Here is a 27,317-nt window from a genome sequence, read left to right as displayed (position 1 = left end):
CCCTCTTCTCATTGTTACCATCGGGGAGGAGGTACAGGAGCCTGAAGGCACACAGTCAATGATTCAGGAACAGCTTCTTCCCCTCTGCCATCCGATTCCTGAATGGACAGTGAATCTATAAACATTACCTCACTACTTTTCAATTTCCTATTTTTTTCCACTACTTATTTAATTTAACTACTTTATATATACTCACTGCAATTCACAGTTTTTTCTCTCTTTTATCATATATTGCATTGTACTGTTGCCGCAAAGTTAACAAATTTCACAACATATGCCTGTGTTATTAAACCTGATTCTGATTCTGATTTTATCAATTGGTTCCTTAGTATCATAACTTGGACTTTTGATGTCATAATCTACCTTGTTGTGATTTTATAATTCCTTGTTTACCTGCTCTACATTTTCTCTGTGCTGTTACACTTGATTGTTTGACCTTGTTCTACCTCAGTGCACTGTGCAATGATCTGATCTGAATGAACAGTATGCAAGACAAGCTTTTCACTGTATCTCAGTACATGTGACAATAATAATCCAATTCCGACTCCAATTCACCTACAGTAGGCACCTCAAGTTTCCACAAATTCCTTCACATTGATTGAAAGGATGTATGAGTTGACTTCATTGTCTTCTCCCAGATGAACATCCCTAGCATGGCAGCTCTCTGTCCTGAGCTTAGTGACAGGAAGAGCTCACCAGGTAGACAGAGAGAAAGATTCAGGGATGTGTTCAGTGCCTACTTACAGAAATGCCCCACCCTCCCTACTCTTGGGGAATCTCTGGCGCACGACCTTTCGTTGTGGGGAAGGATCATTTGGGATGGGATTGGGAAGCTTGAGTTGATGCATCAGGAGGATATGGACACCCTGTGTAAGTGGTCAAATGAGTTCACCATCTCACGACTTACTCGCCTGCTTCATCGCACATCCTCTGCCCCATCTGTTGAAGGGTCTATGGGTCCCATATTGGCCTCAAGGGCCACCCTAGGACCCACAGAACCAGGGTGGAAGCAACTTATCCTTAACCTCAAGTAACCCCAAGGACAGTAGTTTTGAGAGGATGGCATGGCCCGGATGGTGCTTGGACATAGGGAGAGAGCAGAGGGCTGCAAAGAAGAGGGAGGGGGGCAGGCCAGAAATGCAGCAGGTTGTGATCCTGGTTCAATCCTGACCTTGGGCGCTGTCCTTATGAAGTTTGCACATTCTCCTCGTGTCTGTGTAGCTTGTTTCCCCCCCCCCCACCCCCACCGCACCCTCCCCGGTTCCTTCCACAACCCAAAGATGTACAGGCTGGTGGATTAATTGGAGTTGATGGGAAAGTGGGAAGAACTAAACAGATTGAGTGTAAATGACAATTGATGATCATATTGGGCCAAAGGGCCTGTTTCTGTGCTGTGAAAAAAAGACGGTCGAGGCCAGGAGGTCAGCTGCCTACTATGTGCTGAGATATGCCATGCCAGTAATAACAACTTGCTTTTAAAAATTGCCATTAACATACTGAAATGTCTAATGGTGCCTCGTGGGATCATTACCAAGCAGACATTTGGCATTGAGCCATATTGAGAGATAATAGCAAAGATGACAAAATCATGACCGAAAAGGCGGGTATTAAGGAGAAGTGCAAAAGGGAAGAGACGGAGAGGCTTTATCGGGACGATGAGAGTTGGAGTTTCCTTGTTGATTCATTCTTTTTGAATAAATCCTTACAAATTGCAGCCAAATTTCCCTGATCAATCTTTGGTTCATATAGAAGCAGAGCATGGGTAGACTTGCAAGCTATTGAAAATAAATTGCTAAGTTGCTTTATTATTGTCACAGGTACCGAGGTACAGTGAGAAACTTGTCTTGCATTCTGTCCGTACAGATCAGTTCATTACACAGTGCATTAGGTGAAGCAATAACAGAACGTGGAATGTAGTGTAACAGCTCCAGAAAAAGTGCAGTGCAGGCAGACAATCAGGTGCAAGATCATAATGTGGCGGACTACGAGATCAAAGGTCCACATTTTTTTAGGAAACTGTTCAATAGTTTTATAGCAGCTGTCTTTGAGCCCCTCTCACTTTAAATCTACGCCCTCTAGTTCTTGATTCCCTGATCCTGGGTAAAACACTGTGTGCTCTCACCCTGTCTAGGCCCTCATGGTTTTATACCCCTCGAGAAGGTCACCCCTCAGTCTCCTATACCCCTAGGAATAAAGGCCACACCTGACCAGCCAGCCCCTCCCTAGAACACAGGCCCTCTGACGGTGCAGCAGGCAGCTAGCCTGGGTTTCAGGATTATCACTGATATATGTTGTTTATGTTGTTTTTGGCAGCAATTTGAAACAAGGCATAACAAATTATTATAGGCTACAATAAGTGTATATAAAAATGAAATAATTTGTGCAAAAAGAGAGCAAAATATTGAGGTAAGTTCATGGGTTCAGTGTCTGTTCAGAAATCTGAAATCTCTGAGATTCAGAAATCTTTGGAGGGGAAGAAGCTGTTCCTAAAACGTTGGGTATGTGTCTTCAGTCTCTTGTACCTCCTCCCTGGTGGTAGCAATGAGAAGAGGACATGGCCTGGGTGTAACATTTCTTTACTGAAGTATGGCATGAACCAAAAACTTTGTGACTGGAGAGAGAATGCTTATCACTGAGACCAGTGCAAGAAGCGCGTCTCCATGGTACAAACTAGTTCAAGGACTTTTAAAAGAGTCAGCAAGGTGCAGTCCCACAAAGAAATGGTCAACACTTTGAAGCAATTAATTAGACTCAGCAGTCGATAATGCAATCAGCTCGAGACTCAAGTGCTTCTTTGTCCGCTGGCAATCAGGCCACAAACAGGCAGATTCTCTCTTCACGACCACAAACCACCCTACCATCACCACCAGCCTCCCAGCTCCATCCTTTGGGGCATCCAATCTGCCCCATCCAATCTGACTAATTGCATACCTGCCGGTGTGATTCATGGCTCAGGGTGTAAATCTCACCACCAGCCTGATCAAAAGGCAGTCGCTTTCCTTCAAGCGAAGTTCTGCCACTTGCATCGAATTCTGCAGGAGCACTTTCCCAAAGTTAAACTAATTTTGCAGGAAGCAGAAACAAGTCAGGCCCTCTGCTGGATTTTCATGGGCCTCACATCCTCCCAAAGGGAACTTGTTTGAAAGACCTTCCCTCTCCTAACTTCCTGCTTCACTCTGTTTATATTGTAATCTCAAATTTTTTTTCCACTCAGACATTTTGCCTTTTGTTTAACTTTCTGTCAGACTGTGCTGGTGAAATTTCAGAGGGCAGCTTTAACTCTCTCAGATCTCTGCCTTCTCTGGCTGGGCCTGGGTTCAGGCATAATAAGGCCTCAGCATTCACATAGCCACAACAGCTTTTGTACCATGGGCTGTGCTGCACATTTTGATCAGCCGCTGCTGACTCAAAGGTATAAAGACTCTCACCTTTCAGTGTGTCCCAACGTACTTTTAAAATGCAGTTCTGGTCATCACACTACAGGAAAGATATGCTTAACCCGGAGAGGATGCAGAGAAGATTCACAAGGGCTGATGGCTGGATTGGAGTTATCAGGAGAGATTGGACTTTTTCTCCTTTTTCCCTGTGGTGAAGGAGGCTGAGGGTTGACGTGATAGAGGTGTGTAAGAATATGACAGGCATAGGTACGGTGGACAGGCAGGGGTGGCTAAAACTAGAGAGTAAAATCCTGGGATCAGACACAAAGTGAATCTCCCTCCACACTGTCCCATCACACACTCCCTGGGTCAGACACAGAGTGAATCTCCCTCCACACCATCCCATCACACACTCCCAGGGTCAGACACAGAGTGAATCTCCATCCACACCGTCCCATCACACACTCTCGGGGTCAGACACAGAGTGAATCTCCCTCCACACTGTCCCATCACACACTCCCTGGGTCAGACACAGAGTGAATCTCCCTCCACACTGTCACATCACACACTCCTGGGGACAGACACAGAGTGTATCTCCCTCCACACCGTCCCATCACACACTCCCAGGGTCAGACATAGAGTGAATCTCCCTCCACACCATCCCATCACACACTCCCAAGTCAGACACAGAGTGAATCTCCCTCCACACCGTCCCATCACACACTCCCTGGGTCAGACACAGAGTGAATCTCCCTCCACACTGTCCCATCACAGACTCCCGGGGTCAGACCGAGAGTGAATCTCCCTCCACACTGTCCCATTCACAGACTCCCAGGGTCAGACACAGAGTGAATCTCTCTCCACTCTGACCCATCACACACTCCCAGGGTCAGACACGGAGTGAATCTCCCTCCACACCGTCTGATGCACCATCAATAACTCACACTGAGACGTAAGGCGAGATATCGGCTTTTATTGACTGGAAGAAGGAACCAGGAGTGAGTGTCTATCATACAATGTCCTGGAGACTGAGGCTGAGCATCAGGCCTCAGATCTCCTTTATACAGGGGCCTGTGGGAGGAGCCACAGGAGCAGTCAGCAGGGGGCATGTCTAGACAGGCACATAGTTCACCACACCGTCCCAACACGCATTCCCAGGGTCAGGCACAGAGTGAAACTCCCTCCACACTGCCCCAACACACACTCCCGGGGTATGGGTTAGAATGAAGATTCCCCTGTCCTACTGAATATTAATTGTTTGACTCAACTCTGCCAGCACATTATGTGTGCAGCTGAGTTGTCCCATTGCCCAGGTGTCAGGAAATTTTGGAATTAGTTATTGCTGAAGTTCCTCAGCTCTTCTAAGTGACGTTCTAAAAAGCTGAAATATTGGTTTTAGGTTCCAATCTTATTAATGTTTGGGTGAAAATTTACATATCAGTACTTGTCAATTTAAGTTGAAGGCTCAGTATACACTCTGGGCTGAAGCAGATTCCTCACATATGGAACGTATCTGTTACACCTTGCTAACCTTCCCAGCAAGGTTGAGGTGTGGTGCAAGATACGGGCATGAAAACAATCAGTTCTCACAACAATTGCAAGGGAATAACTGGCTGGGAAGAACTTGCAACATTGCAAGCTTTGCAGTCCTGACACAGGGCTTCAACCTGAAATGTCGACAATCACTTCCCTCCCATAGATGCTGCTGGACCCGCAGAGTTCCTCCAGCAGGTAGTTTGCTGCTCCGCATTCCAGCGTCTGCAGTTTCTTGTGCCTGCAAAATTGCTTTTGTCCAGTACCTTGCACATCTGCAGGTTGTCCCTTCACACTTACAGCCATTGCTGATGCAGCCATGCTGCAAGTTCATTTTTAAAGTATTAAGCTGCCTTCGGTGGTGTATCTTGAAGCTTTTAACTGTTAGCCAAGCACCCAGAGAACGTCTCTGTTATCTGCACAAGCACAGTGGGATCCTTTGAACAAGAAGGCCATGCCATGGTTACATACTGCGACCTGTAAATCCCAAGCAGGACCAAGCGTAACAATAAAGTTCACGGGAGCGCACGTGCAGATCGTTTGACCTCACAACTCTTGATTCAGACAAACCCCAGCACTTAACTGAAGAGGAGCCTCAGCTCAAAAAGTCGACTGTTTATTCATTTCCATAGATGCTGCCTGACCTGCTGAGATCCTCCAGCATTTTGTGTTTGTTACAAAGCAGACTGAGGCCCTCTGGTGGCAAATGGAAGGAGACTTGAGTGCAAATCCACTTAAAAGTTCAAAGTTCAAAATCAATTTATTATCAAAGTATGTATTTATCACCATATAGTACTCTGAGGTTCTTTTTCTTACTGGTATTCCCACAGTAGAACAACAAAATACAATAGAATCAATGAAAACCTGCGCACAACCAACTGATGTACAAAGGAAGATAAACTGTGCGAGTACAAAAGAACAAATAATAAATAAATAAATAAATAGATAAATAAATAAATAATATTAAGAATATGAGATGTAGAGTCGTTGAAAGTGAGTCCATAGGTTGTGGAATTAGTTCAGTGTTGAGGTGAGTGAGGTTACCCACGCTAGTTCAGGAGTCTGATGACTGAGGGGTAATGACTGTTCTTGAAGCTGGTAGTGTGGGACCTAAGGATCCTGTACCTCCTTTCCAATGGAAGCAGTGAGAAGAAAGTGTGGCCTAGATGGTGTGGTACTTGATGATGGATGCTCTTTTCCAGTGTCAGCGCTTCTTGCAAGTTCATTCAATGATGGGGAGGGCTTTACTCATGACGGACTGGGCTGTATCCACTACTTTCTGTAGGCTCTTCCATTCTTGGGCACTTTGGCGTGCAACAGCACAAGTTGAATAAATCTCAGGGCCACAAATGTAGCATTCAGCCGATGAGTGAATGAATGGATTTCCCCAACAACAAGAGCCCACATGCCTGCAGTCTGCCTAAACGTCCCAAAATGGCACAGATGCACCCTTTAAAAAACAGGCCCTGTCAATCCAGTAGCATGCCACAAGTTTTGATCGCTGGTGAGCATTATTCTCAAATTGCTCAGTATTAGTGTGCACTAATAAGTGACTGCAGCTTCGACCTCCATGAATGGAGCACCAGCTCTTTGGCATGTTCCCATCAGCCCTCACCAATTTCTATTGATGCATCATAGAAAGCATCCTATGTGGGGGCACCATACACAACGACAGTTCCGCCTGTAACCGCAGGAGTGTCAGAGTTGTGGGCATGGCTCAGCACATCTCAGAAACCAGCCTCCCCTCTGTGGACTCTGTCCACACTTCTGGCCTCAGTAGAATAATCAAAAACATTCCTCTCTTTTCCTTCCTCCCATCGGGCAGAAGATACAAAAGCCTGAAAGCGTGTACCACCAGGCTCAAGGACAGCTACTATCCCACTGTTATAAGACAGACAGTTAGAATGAACCCCTAGTATAATAGGATGGACTCCTGACCTCATGGTCTAGCTCATTGTGTCCTTATTGTCTGCCTGCACTGCTCTTTCTCTGTAACTGTAACACTCCATTCTCCATTCTGTTATTATTTTTCTTTTTGTAGTACCTCGGTTCACTAATATGATGAAATTATTTGTATGGATGGCACACAGAACAAAGTTTTCACTGTATCTCGGTACACGTGACGATAGTAAACCAATTTCTTCTCGCCAGCACCGTCACCACAGGGAGTGGTTCACCATCTTTTCAACAGCCTCTGAGAGATGAAGTCCCTTCACACCTCAGTTTTCAATGACCAGCCCCGAATCCTGTAACCACGTCACTCTCCCACTAGTGGAAACATCTCAACAGCTACCCTGTCATGACTCCCCGGGATCTTACATGTTTCAATAAGGTCAACTCTCATTCTCCTGAACTCCAAAGAACCCCTCTGGACCAGACGTACTGCTCATCCCAGCAATTATCTTGGTGAATCTCCTTTGTACTGACTCCAAAACTACTGTGTATTGTTTTTCAGGGCTGGACAATAAATGCAGGCCATGCCAGCCAGAATCAGAATCAGGTTTATTGTCACTGACATATTCCATCAAAATCTGTTGTTTTGTGGCAGCAGTACAGTGGAACACATAGAATATACCTTACATTGCAATAAAAAATATATACACACCCTGTGGCCACTTTATTAAGTATGCCTGTACACCTGCTTGCTAATGCAGATTGTCGGTGCCAGACAGGGTGGTTTGAGTATCTCAGAAACTGGTGTTTTCACACACATCAGTCTCCAGAGTTTACAGAGAGTGGTGTGATAAACAAAACATATCCAGTGTTCTGTGGGCAAAATGAGAGAGGTCGGAGGAGAATGGCCAGACCAGTTTGAGCTGACAGGAAGGTGGCAGTAACTCAACTAACCATGGTTTACAACAGTGGTGTGCAGAAGAGCATCTCTGAATGCACAACACTATCGAATCTCGAAGTGGATGGGCCACAGCAGCTGAAGACCACGAACACACACCCAGTGGCCACTTCATTAGGTACAGGATTTAGACCTGTTGGACTGTTCAGAAACCTGAGAGTGAAGGGGAAGGAGCTCTTACTAAAATGTTGAGTGTATGCCTTCAAATTCCTGCACCACCTCCTTGATGGTAGTAATGAGAAGAGGGCGGGCCCTAGGTGGTGAAGGTTCTTAATGATGGATGAAGCCTTTTTGAGGTGTCACTTTTTGAAGATGTCTTAACCCCATGAAGAAATAAAAAGACAAGAGATGTGCAAATAAATATTTCAGGGTTGTTAAAGGTTTCATTTTCCTTGAACAGATTTATGTATTAGTTATAAGACATATGGTGAGGCAAAAGCAAAAGTCTGTAGCTAATAGAGGAAGCCCTTGTCCAGGCCAGACCCACATTCTGGTTGCAGTGAGGAGGGATAGATAAGTGGTCAATGGTGGGAGGGTTTAGCAAGGCTGGAGTGTATGGAGGAAGCTATACATTGAAATTTCCAGGGATGCCTCCCACCAAAGTTGGGAGTGTTGCAAAGGCGTAAATAAGAGGGGTGACTAACTTGGGTTTTACAAGCCTGAAAGAGGAGGGGAGGGTGAGGGAGGTGAGAGAATGCACTCGGCTGATCTTTTGGAGCTTGAAGTTATGTGCACCAACTTGAGCATGGTGAGGCAGGGGTGGGGGGTGGTTACAGGGAGCATTTGGAAGGTAGAAGGAACAAGACAGGAAAGCTAAGACAAAGACTTCTAGTTATATCAAAAGAGAAATAAAAAATATTGCAACAAACAGCGATAATGGAGAACTGAAAAGAGAGGGAGATCTGTAATGAGACATACATCATTAAAGACTCCCACCACCCAGGACCTGCCCTCTTCTCATTACTACCATCGGGGAGGAGGTACAGGAGCCTGAAGACACACACTCAGTGTTTTAGGAACAGTTACTTCTCCTCTAACATCAGATATCTGAACAGTCCATTAACCTTTTTTCTGTTAAGGAAAGAGCTGAGAAAGGTACTGAAAGATTATTGAGGTATGGGAGACCCCAGATGTTGGAATCTGGAGGAGCAAGCAATCTGTTGAAAGCACTCAGCAGGTCGAGCAGCATCTGTGGAGGAATTGTTGGTTTTGGTTTGAAACCCAGGACTTCCCACAGATGCTACTCGACCAGCTGAGTTCCTCCGGCAGATTGTTGCTGACAAGTTGTCGCTGTGCAAACTGACATTTTCCTTTTACTTGTTGGCTATCAAATTTTAAATAAGTGTATAATATTCATTTTTAACTGTTATTTAACAATTGCAATGCTAATTGGGTGTTTAATAATTGTAACATATGGTGTTACACAGTGACCAGCGAGTAAATCTCTGTATTACTAAATCAATGCACAAAGTTGAGATTTGACAAAGCTACAAAGAGCGGCTACAACCTCAGAGAAGGGAATTCATACTCGATTAGTGTTTGAAAACTTCTGTGGTTCCATAAAGGGAGACATTCTTCTCACATTGCTTTAGATCCAGTTGCTTGAGCTGGATATTTGATGCATCGCTGATTGAGGCTGAACGGTGAATACTCCTGTTGGGATTGCACATGTCAGAGGTCGTCTTCAGCTCTTCGGGGAGCACTGTTAATGAAATGAGCTGGCACCCCAGCAAGCAGAAACGGTCAGGCAGCATCTGCAGACAAGATTGATTCAGGCCTGGGACCGCTTTCTCTCTTCACAGATGCTGAGTATCTCCAGGGGTTGACGTTTCATGCTGAGCCCCTGATCAGGACTGGAAAGCAAAAAGAAAGAAGGCAGAATAAGCTTATTCTAAAATCTTCCGCCTTCCTTTCTTGTCCTGATTACGGGTCTTGGCTCGAAACAGAGATGAGGAGGAATTTCTTTAGCCAGAGAGTGGTAAATCTGTGGAATTCTTTGCCACAGCAGCTGTGGAGGCAAAGTCTTTATGTGTATTTAAGGCAGAGGTTGATGCATACATGATTGGTCTGGGCATGAAGAGATATGGGGGGAAGGCAGGAGATTGGGGCTGAGAGAGAAATTAGATCAGCCATGATGAAATGGTGGAGCAGAAGTGATGGGCCAATTGGCCTAATTTTGCTCCTATATCTATTGGTCTCATGGAAACATCAAATGTTTATTCCCTTCCATAGATGCAGCCTGACCTGCTGAGTTCCTCCTGCATTTTGTGTGTGTTCAGAATTTCCAGCATCTGTCGAATCTCTGTGTTCATGAGTATCTCCAATAATTTTTAATTTTAATTCTGATTTCCAGTTTTTATTTCATTTTTTGACAAAATATAATTGAGTCTGACCCTATTTGAATTTTTTTTTAATGTTAAGCATAGCACAGTGACCTAACTAGGATATCTATGCCACTATAAGCCCTATCATTGCTAGGACAATGTAATTTAGTTTATCTGTTTAGAGATACAGTGCAGAACAGGCCCTTCTGACCCTTCGAGCCATGTCACCCAGCAACCCCCGATTAACCCTAACCTAATCAAGGGACAATTTACATTGACCAATTAATCTACCCAGTACATCTTTGGACTGTGAGAGGAAACCAGAGCACCCGGAGGAAACCTACACATTCCACAGGGAAGGCGTACAGAGACGCCTCACAAAGGATGCTGGGATTGAACTCTGAACTCTGACACTCTGAGCTGTAATAGTGCCATGATAACCGCAGCGCTACAGCATCAGATATAAATACATATACAAGTGGTAGGAAGGCCTGGTATTCATATAACATGGTTCACCATTGCAGGATATCCCAGAGAGCTTTATAACTAGCTGACTCTGGTCACTGTTGCAATGCAGAATTAAATTAATGCTGTGCTTTGTTTTAATGTCTGCTTGGAGGTCGGAGACCAGTGGTGTTCCATAGGGATCTGTTCTGGCATCCCTGCTCTTTCTGATTTTTATAAATGACTTGGATGAGGAAGTGGAAGAATCAGTTAGTAAGTTTGCAGATGACACGAAGGCTGATGGTGTTGTAGACAGTGTGGAAGGTCGTCAACGGAATATAGACAGGATGCAGAGCTGGGCTGAGAAGTGGCAGATGGAATTCAATCCAGAAACGTGTGAAGTGGTTCACTTTGGAATGTCAAATTTGAAGGTAGAATACAGGGTTAATGGCTGGATTCTTAGCAGACGGATCTTGGGGGTCCATGTCCACAGATCCCTCAAAGTTGCTGCACAAGTGTTTAAGAAGGTGGGGCGTTGCCCTCCATTGCTCGAGGGATTAAGTTCAAGAGTCATGAGATAATGTTGCAGCTCTATAAAACTCTAGGAAAGTGTTGCACTAACCAATACACTTACGTGCTATTGTCACTGTGCTGAAGGGGTCAAAGGTTGTGAATGAATAGGCGACCATCTGTGAAAGAAGCAAGAAGGACACACCGAACATAAAATGACCACAGCAGCTGACAGATAACGTCAAGCTGTGGCCACCGTGATTCATGTCTCGCGAGTGACCTCACTGAAATCTGCTACTACTCTAGTGAGTGTTGAACGTAGGTCGTAGGTTGCACCGAAACTGCACTGAAAGGGGAAGGAATGTGTAATGTGTAAAGGGTGATGTTGTTAGGGTTATGACTGATGCTGGGAAAAACATCAGGACACTGTCAGGGGAATTAGGAGTCCTGTAACAGCACAGTCACTGGTGCAACACAGCTCAGGTGAATTTGCCTGTATTAGTGCTTTGAGCCTGGGAGAAAATATGCCTGTTAGTCAGTAGAGCTGGCAAGTCATCAGGTCCACAGCAGCTGTGGTGCTTGGCTGAAGGGTGCTATTGCTTAAATGCCCTCAGAAGCAAATGGACCACTTCTGGTACAATATTGCAACACTCATGACATTTGGAAGACAGATACTTCACACTGCCAGGGCACCAACCTGGCAACCAAATCCGTTGCCACTCTGACGGGTACACTTACTTTCATTAACAATCCATTCTAACAGACAGACACTTCCTTCAGCAACAGTACCTGCAGAATCTTTTCATCAGACACTTTCTTCCAACTGAATCATGTTATCATTTTCTAAGGTATAAATATCTTGATTTAAGCCAGGGGATCAAGTGCAATAGTAGAGATTAGCTTTATTTGTCACATGTGCATTGGAACAGTGAAATGCGTCGTTTGACGTCAATCATATCAGCAAAGATCATGCTTGGGGGCATTTCGCAAGTGTTGCAATGCTTCCTGTAGCAGCACTAACCCTGATCTTACAGCTGGTTGTTGTGAAGTGCAGCGCTAACCGTAATGCTACTGTGCTGCTCAGTAGGTATCGGGTCCGAGCTAAGCGATTGCATTGTGCTGTGACTGTGGCAAGGTCCTTGTCAAGAAGAAATGAGCACATAATCATCCCATGGGGCCAAGTATGCCTAGTGAATCATTCAAAGGAATTCCAAAGGTTCCTTTAATATCAGAGAATGCATATAGTGTACAACCTGAAGTTTGTACTCTTCACAGACAGCCACAAAACAAGAATACCCTCAATTATCCTGCTGTTATCTTTTCCCCACTTATTTGACAAGCCAATTGCTCATAGGTCAACCCTCATGGGGCATTGTGACTAAACGGTGGGTTTCAGTGTTATTTCAGTATGCAAGGTTCACTTGTTTACACTATAGTAGCAGCACATGGCAAAGCCAAAGTGCCAAAATCAAACAAAGTCACATCACCAGTGTGCACTCTGTCAATACTGATGCCAGTGGAGGTATCCCTTCCATTCCCCACCCACTTGGCCTCACCAATCACATACAAAATGCTGGAGGAGCTCAGCAGGCCAGGCAGTATCTACAGAAAGGAATAAACAGTTGACATTTTGAGCCAAGACCCTTCATCAGGACTGGAAGGAAAGGGGGAAGATGCCAGAATAAGAGGGTGAGGGGAGGGGAAGGTGGACAAGCTAGAGGGTGATAGGTGAAGCCAGGTGGGCATGAGAGGGAAGATGGAGTGAAAAGCTGGGAGGTGATAGGTGGAAAAGGTAAAGGGCTGAAGAAGGAGGTATCTGATAGGAGAGCAGAGTGGACCATGGGATAAAGGGAAGGAGGAGGGACACCAGGGGGAGGTGAAGGCAGGTTAGGAAAAGAGAAGAGGTAAGAGGGGAGTCAGAGTGGAGAATGAAAGAAGATGGAAGGGGAGAGGGATAAATTTACCAGAAGTTGGAGAAATCAATGTTCATGTCATCAGGTTGGAGGAGATGGTATATGAGGTGTTATTCCTCCAACCTGAGTTTGGCCTCATCATGGCAGTAGAGGAGGCCATGGATCGACATGTCGGAATGGGAATGGGGATTGGAATTAAAATGGCTGGCCACTGGGAAACCCCACTTGCTGTGGATGCTTTAGAACTTCTTGTGTTTATAGTGTCGCCTGTCACCTGGCAGCTATCAGCCTCCCCCACCTTCTTATTCTGGCTCCTGCCCCCTTCCTTTCCAGTCCTGACGAAGGGTCTCACCCTGAAATGTCAACAGTTTATTCACCTCCATCGATGCTGCCTGATCTGCTGAGTTCCTCCACCATTCTGTGTCTGTTTCCAGCTGGTGCTCAGTTGGAACCTGCACAGGACAGTGGTCAGATTGGCTCCAGTGGGTTTGGTCACATCTATGAAAGTCACTGGAAGCCGAAGAGAGAAGGGTTCGATTGATCTTAGAGTAGGTTAAGGGGCCAGCACAACATTATGGGCCAAAGGTCAAGTGTGAGGAACTGGGAAGATCAGGAGGAGAGAGAATGGAATTGTGTCTACTGAACTATTGCCAGGTATGGCATTTAAGTGATATAGCTGAATCCATTCCATCCTTACTTTATTTACTTTAATATTTATAACTGAATTTGCATAGTAAGCTGTTAAGATAAACAAATTCTAGTTGGTTGCAGGACATGAGGTTGCAAAATACTGAGGAGCAGGGAGATAGTTCATTACTGCGACTGTTGGGAGAGTATAATTACAGCGTGACATGGTGACACAGGGCATTTCCACTGTGGCTTTGGAGATAGCAACTTAGAAAGACAAAATACACCATGAAAGCCTGAAAAATATGTGGTAATGAGTAAGGCTCTATTAAAAATAAGTGATTGCGGAGATGAGGTATAATGACAATATCCAGTGGTATAATAACATCCAGCAGTCAACGTAGAACATAGAGCAAATAACATACAGCATATAACAGAGCATATAACATACGGGTTCTTTGGCTCACTATGTTGTGCCAACCTATATTGCCCTACTCTAAGATCGATCTAACCCGACAGAGCACATAACCCTCCATTTTTCTTATATCCATGTGCCTACCTAAGACTCTGTTAAATTTCCCCAGTCTCAGGGTAGCATATGGTAACATAAACATACTTTGATAATAATTTCACTTTGAACTTTGAACTCAGTGTATCAGCCTCTATTGCCACCCCTGCCAGTGTGTTCCAGGCACCCATAACTCTCCGTGTAAATAACCTAACTCTGATATCCCCCTGAACTTTCCTCCAAGCACTTCAAATGGATGTCTTCTGGTATGGTCTTTACCACCGCCAAATGTAAAACATTGAAATCGAGCTGAATGATGTTATCGACAAAAATCAAAGTAAATGTACGACAGGTGATTGATAAGTTTGTGGCCAAAGGTAGGAGTCAATTTTAGAAAACCCAGCACATTTATTTTTCAATATAGTCCCCTCCTACATTTACACACTTAGTCCAGCGGTCGTGGAGCATACAGATCTTGGACCTCCAGAAAGTGTCCACAGATGGGTGATTGATAAGTTTGTGGCCTAAGATAGAAGGAGCTGAGTTATTCCAGTGAATGTCAGGATAAGGTTTATGGTCATGGTGGGGGAGAATATTTTCTATCTGGAATGTGCGACACCAAAGCATTCCAACTAGGGAGGAACAATATGGGAGAATCAACTCAGAATTCCCTTAAACTGTGAAAGTTTTATAAAATGAAGAAATATATTGTGCAGTAGTTATCTTGAAACTATGCTTTCTCTTACATTATTTACCGTCCAGGATTCTTTTTCTCGATCTCGGTGAATAAATATTAGAAACAAATTTTGTAAGAAGTATTTCTCAGGTTCCTTTTCTTTGTCTTACGTTGAACCCTGGTCTGACTTGGTCCACCTCAATGTGAGTCACAAAATCATATTTCTATATTTCCTTATGCCATTCGGCCTATTCAGTCTGTACTGGCTCGCTGCAATTCCTCGAAGCAGAAGGAGGCCTTTCAACCCCTTCTTTCTGCTCCCCTATTTCAATGTCATCTTTCACCTCAGCATTATTTTTCCATACCAGCCCTGCATCCCTCAATTCCCGTAATAGCTAAAGAAAACTATTAATATTGGACTCTTATCTACTCAGTGACTGAGCCCCTGCAACCCTCTTGGGTAGTTTTGCCACCCTCTGTGGAGGGAAAAGGGCAGTTGATGTTTCAGGTGTTACCTTTGATCTGCACTGAAAGACTGACTATCTCCCCTGTCTATGCCTCTTAAATTTTAATATGTTTTAATCAGGTTCCCTCCCAGCCTCCGATTCACACATTGCAATAACATACCCTTCCAGTCCTTTCTGCCATTTGTGGTTATCCAGTTCCTCCTTCAACCAATGGCCAAGTCATTGGGCATATTTAAAGTGGAGGTCGATAGGATCTAGGCTAGTATGGGCGTCAAAGTTTAGGGGAGAAGGCAGGAAAATAGGGTTGAAAGGGATAATAAATCAGTGCTGTTGGAATGGCAGAGAAGACTCGATGAACTGAATGGCTTAATTCTGCTCCTATGTCTTATGATCAACCCTTCTCTGCTTTTGTCCCCTACATCAGGGTTTCGGCCCAGATGAAGGCTCTTGACTTGAAACATCAACTGAACATTTCCACCCACGGATGCTGCCTGACCCGTTGAGTTCCTCCAGCGTTTTGTGTGTTGCTCCAGATTCCAGCAACTGCACTCTCTTCCTGTCTCTGTCAGGTTAAGGAGATTGGTTTACAGGGAGCTAAGTGGAGGGTGAGATAGATGGGATTGTTGTGTAAGCCAGTGTAGACTCAATGGGCTGAATGTCCCCTGATCTTGTAAGAAAATATAACAAATGCAACCTCTCAGCTCTGCCATCATTTCATGCCAAGGGTTTGGAAGCAGAAGGGCGAGCTGAAGTTAAATGCAGGGGATAGTCAAGCTTGCACTGAAAGGCCCTGCCCCTCTCTTTGCAGAGTCGTACTCCGTGACGGGCAGTGATGGCAGCATCTCCACCTCCGCGGCCTCCATCCAGCCACAGCCGTCCACCAGCTCGGCCCCCAGCTCGCCCAGCTCCAAGCACTCAGTGAGCACACTGAAGAAGTGGCTGACCAGCCCGGTCCGCAAGTTGAGCAGCAGCAAGGTCAACAGGCGAGTGAAGAAGCTGGAGTGTAAGCCCAAGAAAACGGAGCGCAGGAAGAGTATCGACCTGGGCATCGTCAACAAAGGCAGCGAAGCTCAGGATGTGGTAAGAGCCCTTTCACTTTCCTGCAAATAAAGCTGCAAACAAGTTTAAAGTTGTGTTAACAAGTTAAAGACAAGTGCATTCTCACATTCATATGAAGGTGAGGTACAGGAACATTGAAAACCTTGCTTGCAGCAGCATCACAGGCTCGCCTTATGGACACCAATCAGATGTGTGTTTGACGGCATTCATATAACACCGTGGAGGTGTGGTTACAATATCAAATGTATCTTTTCTTTCCAACTTATGGACAAGATTAATTTATGGGCATCTGTAAAGTCAGAACCCATTCATTACCTGAATTTGGCCTATACCAGCATCATTTGTCGGACTCTTTAATGAAAGGTCATCACTTAACGTGTTCTCTCTCCACAGATGCTGCCTGGCCTGTTGTGTGTTTGCAATATTTTATGATTTTATTTCAGATATCTGGCATCTGCATTTTCTTGCCTTCTGCTTTCTTGCTTTTGCATCCCTTTCCCCTTGCTTCCCCTCCCACCAACTTTCCCCTCTCCAAAACCATCACCACCACTGCCTTCAGATCACACTGGGGAGAGAACAGCAAGGCATGTTGCTAAATTGGTCTTGGTAAATGGGAGGATTCGTGACCTGGGGCCTGCGTATCAGCATCTTGGATAAAAGACCTGGTTCCATGTTTGTGCAGGACTTCCCCGGGTTAAGAAAAACTTGAAGGGAAACTGAGATCAACTGAGCAGTAATGATGATCTTTACAAAACCTGAACTCAATAACAGTCAAACAGATACAGTAAGATCTAATAATGTCACTTGTTTAGGGAAGGAACTTGTGCTGTGTTACAAATGAGGCTGTTTGAATCATCAGTAAATCACGGACCTGCTTCACATTCTTCCTTCTTATGCAACAGCTCAATTCACCCTCAGAAGAAAAGATTCAACAACAGTTACTGGAAGACAATCCCACCCTCTGTGCAAATCACATTTTTATCTGGGAGGCCCTTGAATTATTACTTTAGGATTAACCTTGTCCTTTGCTGTTCCTGTGTGATCACCAAACAGAGGCTATCTATCACTGCAGGCTTTGTGCAGTTCTTTTATCCGTATTCACCACATACTGTTTCATGATGACCTACCCTGCTGTATAAGGAGAGATTAGATTTGCTTTCACTTGAGTTTAGAAGAATAAGGGAGGAGAATCTAATTCCCCTTCCCTTATACGATGGGATATTATGTTGACATTGTATAAAACATTGGTGAGGCCTAATTTGGAGTATTGTGTGCAGTTTTGGTCACCTACCTACAGGAATGATGTAAATAAGATTGAAGGAGTGCAGAGAAAATTTACAAGGATGTTGCTGGGATTTGAGGACCTGAGTTATAGGGAAAGGTTGAATAGCTTCGGACTTTATTTCCTAGAATGTAGAATATTATTTATTTATGTATTTGCTGAGGTACGACATGGAATAGGCCATTCCGGCCCTACGAGATGTGCAGCCCAGCGATCCCCTGATTTAACCCTCGCCTAATCACAGAATGATTTTTACAATGACCAATTAACCTACCAACCGGTACGTCTATGGACTGTGGGAGGAAACTGGAGCACCCAGAGAAAAACTCACTCATTTCACAGGGAGGAGTGTACAGACTCATAGATGATGAACTAGCCAAGAATATAAAGGAGGATAGTAAAAGCTTCTTTAGGTATATGAATAGCAAAAAAATAGTTAAGACCAAAATTGGGCCATTGAAGACAGAAACGGGTGAATTTATTATGGGGAACAAGGAAATGGCAGACGAGTTGAACAGGTACTTTGGATCTGTCTTCACTAGGGAAGACACAAACAATCTCCCAGTTGTAATAGTGGCCAAAGGAACTAGGGTAAAGGATGAACTGAAGGAAATTTATATTAGGCAAGAAACGGTGTTGGATAGACTGTTGAGTCTGAAGGCTGATAAGTCCCCAGGACCTGATGGTCTGCATTCCAGGGTACTTAAAGAGGTGGCTCCAGAAATCGTGGACGCATTGGTAATCATTTTCCAATGTTCTATAGATTCAGGAACAGTTCCTGCTGATTGGAGGGTGGCTAATGTTGTCCCACTTTTCAAGAAAGGAGGGAGAGAGAAAACAAGGAATTATAGACCGATTAGCCTGACGTCAGTGGTGGGAAAGAAGCTGGAGTCAATTATAAAAGAGGAAATTACGACACATTTGGATAGCAGTAGAAGGATCAGTTCGAGTCAGCATGGATTTATGAAGGGAAAATCATGCTTGACTAATCTTCTGGAGTTTTTTGAGGATGTAATTATGAAAATGGACAAGGGAGATCCAGTGGATGTAGTGTACCTGGACTTCCAGAAAGCTTTTGATAAAGTCCCACATAGGAGATTAGTGGGCAAAATTAGGGCACATGGTATTGGGGGCAAAGTACTGACATGGATTGAAAATTGGCTGGCTGACAGGAAACAAAGAGTAGCGATTAACAGGTCCCTTTTGGAATGGCAGGCTGTGACCAGTGGGGTACCGCAAGGTTCGGTGCTAGGACCGCAGCTGTTTACAATATACATTAATGATTTAGATGAAGGGATTCAAGTAACATTAGCAAATTTGCTGATGACACAGTAGCTGAGGAGGCCAAGTCACTGAATACGTTTAAGAAGGCAAAGATTTAATTCTATTTATGTAAAGCATGTCCATGCTTTAGAGTTGTAGAGTCACAGAGTTCAGAAACAGACCCTTTGGTCCATCTGTCCATCAAGTACACATACATACTAACCCCATTGACCAGCACAGGAAGGTTAAGGGTTACTGTAAGTAGACAAGAGAATGAGGTTAATTTAAATACTAGTCAAGATTGAATAGTTGAGCAAACTTGATGAGCCAAATGGCATAAGTCTACTCCAACAGTATGTCTTATGGTCTTATGCTCACTTAGTCCATAGCATTTTCTGCTTTGGTGATTCAAGCACTCATTGAGTTAAACGTTGTGATAGTCTCTGATTCCTTCAGGCAGCATGTTCCCAGATTACATCGAGCCTGTGGGTGAAAGAATTTTTCTTCAGATCCCCCAGATTTCCTCAGATTTCCTACCCCTTCTCCTAAACCTCTGCCTTTTAATCTTGGAATCTTCTACAATGACATCAACGGGAAAGAGAGGGAATGTAGTATTAAGGTCGAGTCATTGAGTTATAAAAGAGGCTGTTCAGCTCAGCTTGTTCATGGTCTACCTAAGCAAGTTTCACTTCCTTGCATTTGGCCCATTTCCTTCTAAACTTTTCTTATCTTTCAAAATCTGTCAAAATCTCTTTTAAACATTGTACTTGTACCCACCGCTATCATTTTCTCTGGCAGCTCATTCCTTATACCCACTGTATGAAAAGTTGCTTCAGGTCCCTTTTAAATCTCCCCCCTCTCACTTTAAACCCATGCCCTCTAGTTTTAGATTCCCCTACCCTGGAGAAAAGACTGTAATCACTCACCTTATCTATAGTCATGATTTTATACTCCTCATGATTAAAGTCACCTCCAGCCTCTTGTGCTCCAGGGGAAAAAGTGCCAGCCAATCCAGTCTCTCCCTATAAGTCAAGCCTTCCAGATCCAGTAAAACCCTTGAGAATCTTTCCTGCTTCATTACATCCTTCCTATCACCGGGAAACTAGAACTGTACACAATGCTGCAAGTGCTGTCTCATCAATTACAAAGTTGTAAATCTAGTCAGCTCCATCTTGGGCACTAGCCTACAAAGTACCCAGGACATCTTTAGGGAGCGGTGTCTCAGAAGGCAGCGTCCATTATTAAGGACCTCCAGCACCCAGGGCATGCCCTTTTCTCACTGTTACCACCAGGTAGGAGGTACAGAAGCCTGAAGGCACACACTCAGCGATTCAGGAACAGCTTCTTCCCCTCTGCTATCCGATTCCTAAATGGACATTGAAGCTTTGGACACTATCTTACTTTTTTTACTATGCAGTATTTCTGTTTCTGCACATTTAAAAAAATCTGTTCAATATACATAATTGATTTACTTGTTTATTTTTTTTTCTCTCTCTCTGCTAGATTATGTATTGCCTTGAACCGCTGCTGCTAAGTTAACAAATTTCACGTCACATGTTTGTGATAATAAACTTGATTCTGATTTATTGCCTTGTGCAGCTGTAACATGATATCCCAACTCCAGTGCTCAGTATCCTGACTGATGAAGGCCAGCATGCAGACACCTTCTTCACCACTCTGTCTGCCTTTGTTCCCACTTTCAGGAACCATTTACTTTGCCCCCTCATTCTCACTGTTCTGCAACACTCCTCAGACCCTACCATTTACGGTGTAAATCCCGAACGTGAGATTCTGCAAATTTTGGAAATCTTAAATGACACACACAAAATGCTGGAGGAACTCAGCAAGTCAGGCGGTATCGATGGAGGGGAGTAAGCAGTTGCTGTTTCGGGATGAGACTTCATGAAAGGCTTCATTACTGTTTATTCCCCTCAGACACTGCCTGACCTGCTGAGTTCCTCCAGCACTTCATACGTGCCACTATGCAAGTCCTGCCATGATTTAACTTCCCGACATGAAACATCTCACACTAGTCCATGTTAAGTTCCATCTGTAACTTCTTGGGCCATTTCCCAAGTTGATCAGAATCCCCTTGTAACCTCAGATGACCTTCTTCATTGCCCTTGAGACCACAATGAATTGTATACATGATCACATTGAAAAGCTTGAAAGGCTAACCACTGCTGTTATTTAAGACCATTAGATATGGGAGCAGAATTAGGCCATTCAGCCCATCGAGTCTGCTGCATCATTGAATCAGAGCTGATTTATTATCCCTCTCAACCCCATTTTCTTGACTTCTCACCATAACCTTTGACACCTTGACTAATCAAGAACCTATCAACCTCCGCTTAAAATATACCCAATGACGTGGCCTCTACAGACACCTGTGGCAATAAATTCCACAGATTCATCACCCTCTGGCTACAAGAATCCTCCTTGTTTCTGCTTTAAAGGAATATCCTTCTACTTAGAGGCTGTGCCCTCTGGTCCTGGACTGCCCCACTATAGGAATCATCCTCTCCACATCCACTCTATCTAGGCCTTCAAATATTCGATAGGTTTCTTATCTTTTATCTTTCTGTGTTTCTTTCATCTCCTGACTTATATTTCTGAAGTCTGCACTGACTGGCCTGATTAATGTGTCCCTAAATGCAGTAATTTCACCCTTTCAAACAGTACTAGTTACCGACAACTGAGCTCTAACAAACTAAGCTATAATTTGCTGCCTTTTCCAATTGAGCCAGTTAACATTAGCTTCAGATCTGAGTCATGAGGTTGTGGGTTCAACACAGACAACCTGTGGGCCAGTGGTTTACAAATTGTATTTCAGGCAACTTACATTTTAACCATATGGTTCACCTGCGCTTCGAACTCTATGAACCGGCAGTGTGTTTTTCAAGGAACAGGGACAGCAATCCATTTAATGATTGTGTGGGCTCCTGGATGGTGCGATGGGAAGAGTCTGCTTCTCTTCTGGTCACATGGAAAGGGGGGGGGTGTGGGGTAGGGATGAAAGAGGGCAGCAGGGAGTCACAAAGAGTGCGTTCCCTGAAAAGTGCGTTCAGGGGAGGAGTAGGGGAGATGTGACTGCTGGCAGGGTCACGTTGTAGATGGTGGGAATCATGAGGTTAATACCCTGGTTAGACCACACTTGGCATATTGTGTTCAGTTCTGGTTGCCTCAAGATGTGGAAGCTTTAGAGAGGGTGTAGAGGAGATTTACCAGGATGCTGCCTGGATTAGGGAGCCTGTCTTATGAGGATAGGTTGAGCAAGCTAGGACTTTTCACCTTGGAATGAAGGAGGATGAGAGGTGATTTGATAAAGATGTACAAGATGATAAGAGGCATAGATCAAATGGATTGCCAGAGTGGAAATGGCTAACATGAGGGGCATAATTTTAAAGTGATTACAGAGAGGTGAGTGCATGCTGGGCCAGCGATGGTGGTAGAGGCAGATAAGTTAGGGGCATTTAAGGAATTCTTAGATAGGCACATGGATGATTGAAAAATGGAGGAGAGAAGTGTTAGATTGACCTAGGAGAAGTTTAAAAAGTCAACACATTGTGGGCCAAAGGGCCTGTACTGTTCTGTGTTCTAATACATTAGACAGAAAGGCTGGTCCAGTGGGAGGGGAGGACCACCCAGATAGAACTCAGAATTTTATCCCTTTAGCTGCCGGTTTCCACCATGACTTCCCATTTACCTTGCCCATCTCTGATCCTTCCCTTTTTGAGTCCCTCCGACTCCATTTCAGGGGATAAAATATGCAATAATATATTTTACAATCCCTCACATTCCTACAGCTAGCTCAGAATCAGAATCAGATTATCACTGATTTATATGACGCAAAATTTGTTATTTTGTGGCAGCACCACAGCACAAAGCCATAAAAATCTATAAATTATAGAAGTTAATAAACAGAGCAAAGATAAAGGGTTATTAGGTTGTGTTCATTGGTTTATGGACTGTTAGGGAAGAAGCTATTCCTGAAGCATTGAGGCTCCTGTACCTCCTTCCTGATGATAGTAACAAGAAGTCGCCATCCATTCCGGTGCCAACATAAGATGCCTGCAATGCTCAGCAGAATGCAGAATAAAATGAAACAGAACATAACAAGCAACAAAGCAACAGCAAAACAAGCCCCTTTCCTCCCTCCTACCCACCCACGCACATGAACAGTCTTCCAGATCCAGGGCTGGCCTCTGGGCTTCCGACCTATAGTCTACAGGCTTTGACATCCGGTTCACGTGGCAGCCCCACTGATTCACTAATCAAATTCTTGTTGATCTTCACAGAAGGAACGGAAGGATGGGCCAGGTAGCCGCAGATCATCCAGAGATGAACGGGTAACAGAAGTAATTCCAGAGGCACCTCCAGTCCTTTGCGATGAGCCGAAGAAAGAGGTAGAAGAAAAGGATACTGCAGTAAGTTGTGGGTGTAATTTCTTCCTGCTTTGGTTTGCTCTACAAAATATCCACACAAACAGAGACATTTCCCATAAAGCATTTGGTTGAGATTATAGTTGTGGAGAAAATCCATCCCGTAAGATCAATCAAACATTAGTAGAAATGCAGAGGGTAAAGTCACACTTAAATAAAATAGCAAGAAGGGAAATACAGTGTTGTTGCTGGTAGAGCTCCCAGTCCAGTGACCCCGGTCCATCCCCTCCTCTGGTGCTGTCTGTGTGGGGTCTGCACATTCTCCCTGTGACCGTGCGGGCTTCCCGTGGGTATTCCAGTTTCCTCCCACGTCCCAAAATCTCTGGGCGGAGTCAGTGTGAATGTAGGCTGAATAAAATAAGTTTGAATAGGATAAGTGTAATTAGATGGTTGATGGTCAGCACAGGCTCAATGGGCTGAACAGCCTGTTTAAGAAATTGTGACTCTGTCACAGAACTCTGTTGGTGATTCAGATTACTAAGATAGACAAGATAAAGCCAACCAGATAAACAGCAGATATGACATTAATCAGTAATAAAGAACAGCTCAAACCTTTTTAACTGGGAGCTAATTGGTTGATATACAATTTTCATGAGGGCATGAAGAAAATGGATCTGAACTTTATATCAATTTGGAAGGACATGAGGCATTGGAATATGTACTCAGTGGCCACTATATTACCTGCTCAGTAACATAAGAATGTAAGAAATAGGAGCAGGAGTAGGCCATCCGGCCCATCCAGCCTGTCCCGCCATTCAATAAGATCATGGCTGATCTGTCTGTGAACTCAGCTCCATCTACCTGCCTTTTTCCCATAACCCTTAATTCCTCTACTATGTAAACACCTATCTAACTGTATCTTAAATATATTTAGTGAAGGAGCCCCAACTGCTTCCCTGGGCAGAGAATCAGCCAATCATGTGGCAGCAACTCAATGCATAAAAGCATGCAGACATGGTCAAGAGGTTCAACTGTTGTTCAGACCAAACATCAGAATGGGGAAAGAAATGTGTCCTAAGTGATTTTGACAGCAGAATGATAGTTGGTGCCAGACAGGGTGGTTTGAGTATCTCAGAAACTGCTGATCTCCTGGGATTTCCTCACACAACAGTCTCTAGAGTTTCCAGAGGATGGTGTGAAAAACAAAACAAACATCCAGTGAGCGACAGTTCTGTGGGTGAGAACGCCTTGTTACTGAGGGAGGTCAGAGGAGAATGGCCAGACTGGTTCAAGCTGACAGGAAGGTGACAGTAACTCAGTGTTACAACAGTGATGCACAGAAGAGCATCTCTGAATGCACAACACATCAAACCTGGAAGTGGACGGGCTACAGCAGCAGAAGACAATGAACATACACTCAGTGGCCACTTTATTAGGCCTAGAAAGTCCTTAGTAAAGTAGCCACTGAGTATCAATGACGCAGGTTTCTGAGGCACAGAGTGACCCATTTGAAGTTTTTCTAAGAAAAGCAAGATAAATGATCTAGTTTTACAAGGTAGGGAAGGACATATTGTCGACATTATTCAGCTTTTATGAAGATGTTGAGAGATACTATCCATGAAAACATAGGATTCTGGTCCACTTATTCCACAATTATTGGCCTGTTTATATACAATTCTTTTGACGGCACTCGCTTAAGAGAAATCAAGGCAACGCAAAAGTCAATAAGGCACTGCGAAAGAGATTGACCTAACTGAGGAGCTCCGTTGGAGGTTAGATGTGTCAACCAGGAGAGTGAAACAGACAAAGAAACTGAATACTGATTGACAGAGAGTGAAACCAAAAGAAGAGACTAACAAAATCTTACACCCACTGAGAGAGTTCATGTCCAGTTTAATGCTAGTGCCCAACACCAAGTACACAAGAGTTTGTAGTCATAATAATTTCATGTCTCAATATTGGGTATTAATTCCCAATTCTGTTACGTATTCCCACAAGTTTGCAAAAGACTGTTTTATAGTGTTTTTACATCATCTGCGTAGCATTGTTTAAAGGGTTAGCGTGTCAGTTTGCAGGAAATAGTAGTGCAATCACTGGAGTTGAATGTGATGGTCTCTTCAGGGGTTGTCTACTGATGGCCGTGGAGGCAGATCTGGGATCCACATATTCTGGTGCAGAGTGGGCAAGAGTAGGTGGTGACTCTGGTCAGTGGCTGGGTCTTCTGGTTGTTCATTCTCTCCTTTCACAGCTGCCGCTTGCTCTCTGCGGCACAGCGGAGGTCGTTCTCATGTAGTGCAGCTCCCTCCTGAGCAGATTTCCTCCAGGTCCATCGAGTTCAACACCTTCCCAGTTCTCAGATGTAATGTTGAATTTCTTCAGGCTGATTTTGATGTCATCTTTGAAGCATTTCCTTTGCCCACCAGAGGCTCACTGACCTTCCTTCAGCTGGAGTAAAGGATCTGTTTGTGGGGGGGGGGGGGGGGTGGGGGGAGACGAGAGTTAGGAACGTACTGTAGATACGGTGTTTATATACCAAGTCTCTCTCCCAGGCTTGGGGAATCAAGAAGCAGAGGGTGCAGGGGAAACTGATACCAGGAACCTGAGGGATAACTTTTTTAGACAAATAATGGTCTGTATGTGGGATGGACTGCCAGAGGAAGTAATTGAAGCAGGTGCAATAACAACTTGTAAAAGACAGTTGGGAAGGTTTAGAAGGTTATGGGGCAAAATGCTAGCAAACGGGACTGTTTATTTTTATTATGGGTGGGGAGGAGGGGGTCACAGATGGGAGACCCAAGTATTGTATTTACTTTATTTAGAGAATCAGCATAGTAACAGACCCTTCCAACCCAACAAGCCCACGCAACGCAATTACACCCATGTGACCAATTAACCTACTAACCCGCACACCTTTTGGACAGTGGGAGGAAACCAGAGCACCTGGAGGAAACCCATGTGGTCACGGACAGAACATACAACCCCTTGCCTGGGTCGCTGGCACTGTAAAGTGTTACGCTAACTGCTATGCTACTGAGTGTGTATGTGTGTGTGTGTGTGTGTGTGTGTGTGTGTGTGGGGGGGGGGGTGGGTTAGGGTGCTTGTGGGGTGTGAGTGCGGGGGAGTACTTCTCTGGTGGCTGAGGGTCAGAAGTATGCTGCTGTGGTGTGGAGAGGGCCCTGGGATGCTAGGGTTTGGCTCATGAAGGGGATGTATGAGGGCTGTATATGCCTGGGGGGAAACCAGTGTCTGGTTACACTGGAAGGGTTGAACCTAAGGGCGAAGTTTCTACTGGTGGTAGGTGGTCGTCCTGTCAAGGTACTTCATTATAGTTCAGAGTTACATCTGTTTATGTGATCTTATTGGAATCGGCATTGGTTTATTATTGTCACATGTACCAAGATCCAGTGAAGAACTTCGGCATCCATGCAGACCATTCCATACATAATGACATTGAGGTAGGAGGAAGGAAAGCAACATGATGATCTAAACAGAGGAGATTCTGCAAATGCTGGAAATCCAGAGCAACTCTTCCAAAATGCTGGAGGTCAGGAGAGGAACAGACAGTCGACGTTTCAGACTGAGACCCTTCATCAGGACACTTGTCCTGAAATGTGTATTCCTCTCCAGAATAATCCGGAGAGGCTCCTAGCACAGGGAAGGTGGCGTTTGATATTTGTGGCCTTTTTTCTAAACCTCTTCTGTTTAGTTTTTTGGAGTGGGTCTCTATCTTTAGGTTTTGACCATTTGGCAACTGGGTCTGTAATGGCCCAGTCCATTTCCTCTCTGCTGTCTTCCTGTGGAGGGGTGACCAGCTCATGTTAAGCGCAGGATCTCCAAAGACTGGATTCTCAATACAGGATTAGAGTGAGGGTCCCAACCCACAAGCCAAGCACTCAGACACCAACTGACACGGATCCTCTTTAAGGTCAATACTTCCATGGCCAATTATCATCCTAACTGATTGACCACCCCCCCCCCCCCACACCACAAGCTTTGCCCACCTACTGATCAACAGCCCCCAACAGTCACCAACGACTGGTCCCATTCCACCACTGCCAACATTTACAAGCACAGACCCATATGAAGCAATGGCACCTTTGT

At 44.5% G+C, this 27,317-nt stretch overlaps 1 protein-coding gene across 4 annotated transcripts in view; it reads left to right on the top strand.

The window, feature by feature from the left end:
• LOC132384724 (rho guanine nucleotide exchange factor 25-like) overlaps nt 1–27,317 on the top strand; it is a 407,339-nt gene that overhangs the window by 311,466 nt on the left and 68,556 nt on the right. For all 4 annotated transcript variants that reach the window (XM_059956128.1, XM_059956127.1, XM_059956131.1 and 1 more), the window contains 2 exons: nt 16,039–16,310; nt 23,133–23,261. In XM_059956128.1, coding sequence (XP_059812111.1) covers nt 16,039–16,310; nt 23,133–23,261 — 401 coding nt within the window. The remainder of the gene's footprint in view (nt 1–16,038; nt 16,311–23,132; nt 23,262–27,317) is intronic.

This window comes from Hypanus sabinus, chromosome X1 (genome assembly GCF_030144855.1).
Source record: "Hypanus sabinus isolate sHypSab1 chromosome X1, sHypSab1.hap1, whole genome shotgun sequence".
NCBI lineage: Eukaryota > Metazoa > Chordata > Chondrichthyes > Myliobatiformes > Dasyatidae > Hypanus > Hypanus sabinus.
Note: the sequence above shows the minus strand (reverse complement) of the source record. Positions and strands in the feature narration are given on the sequence as shown.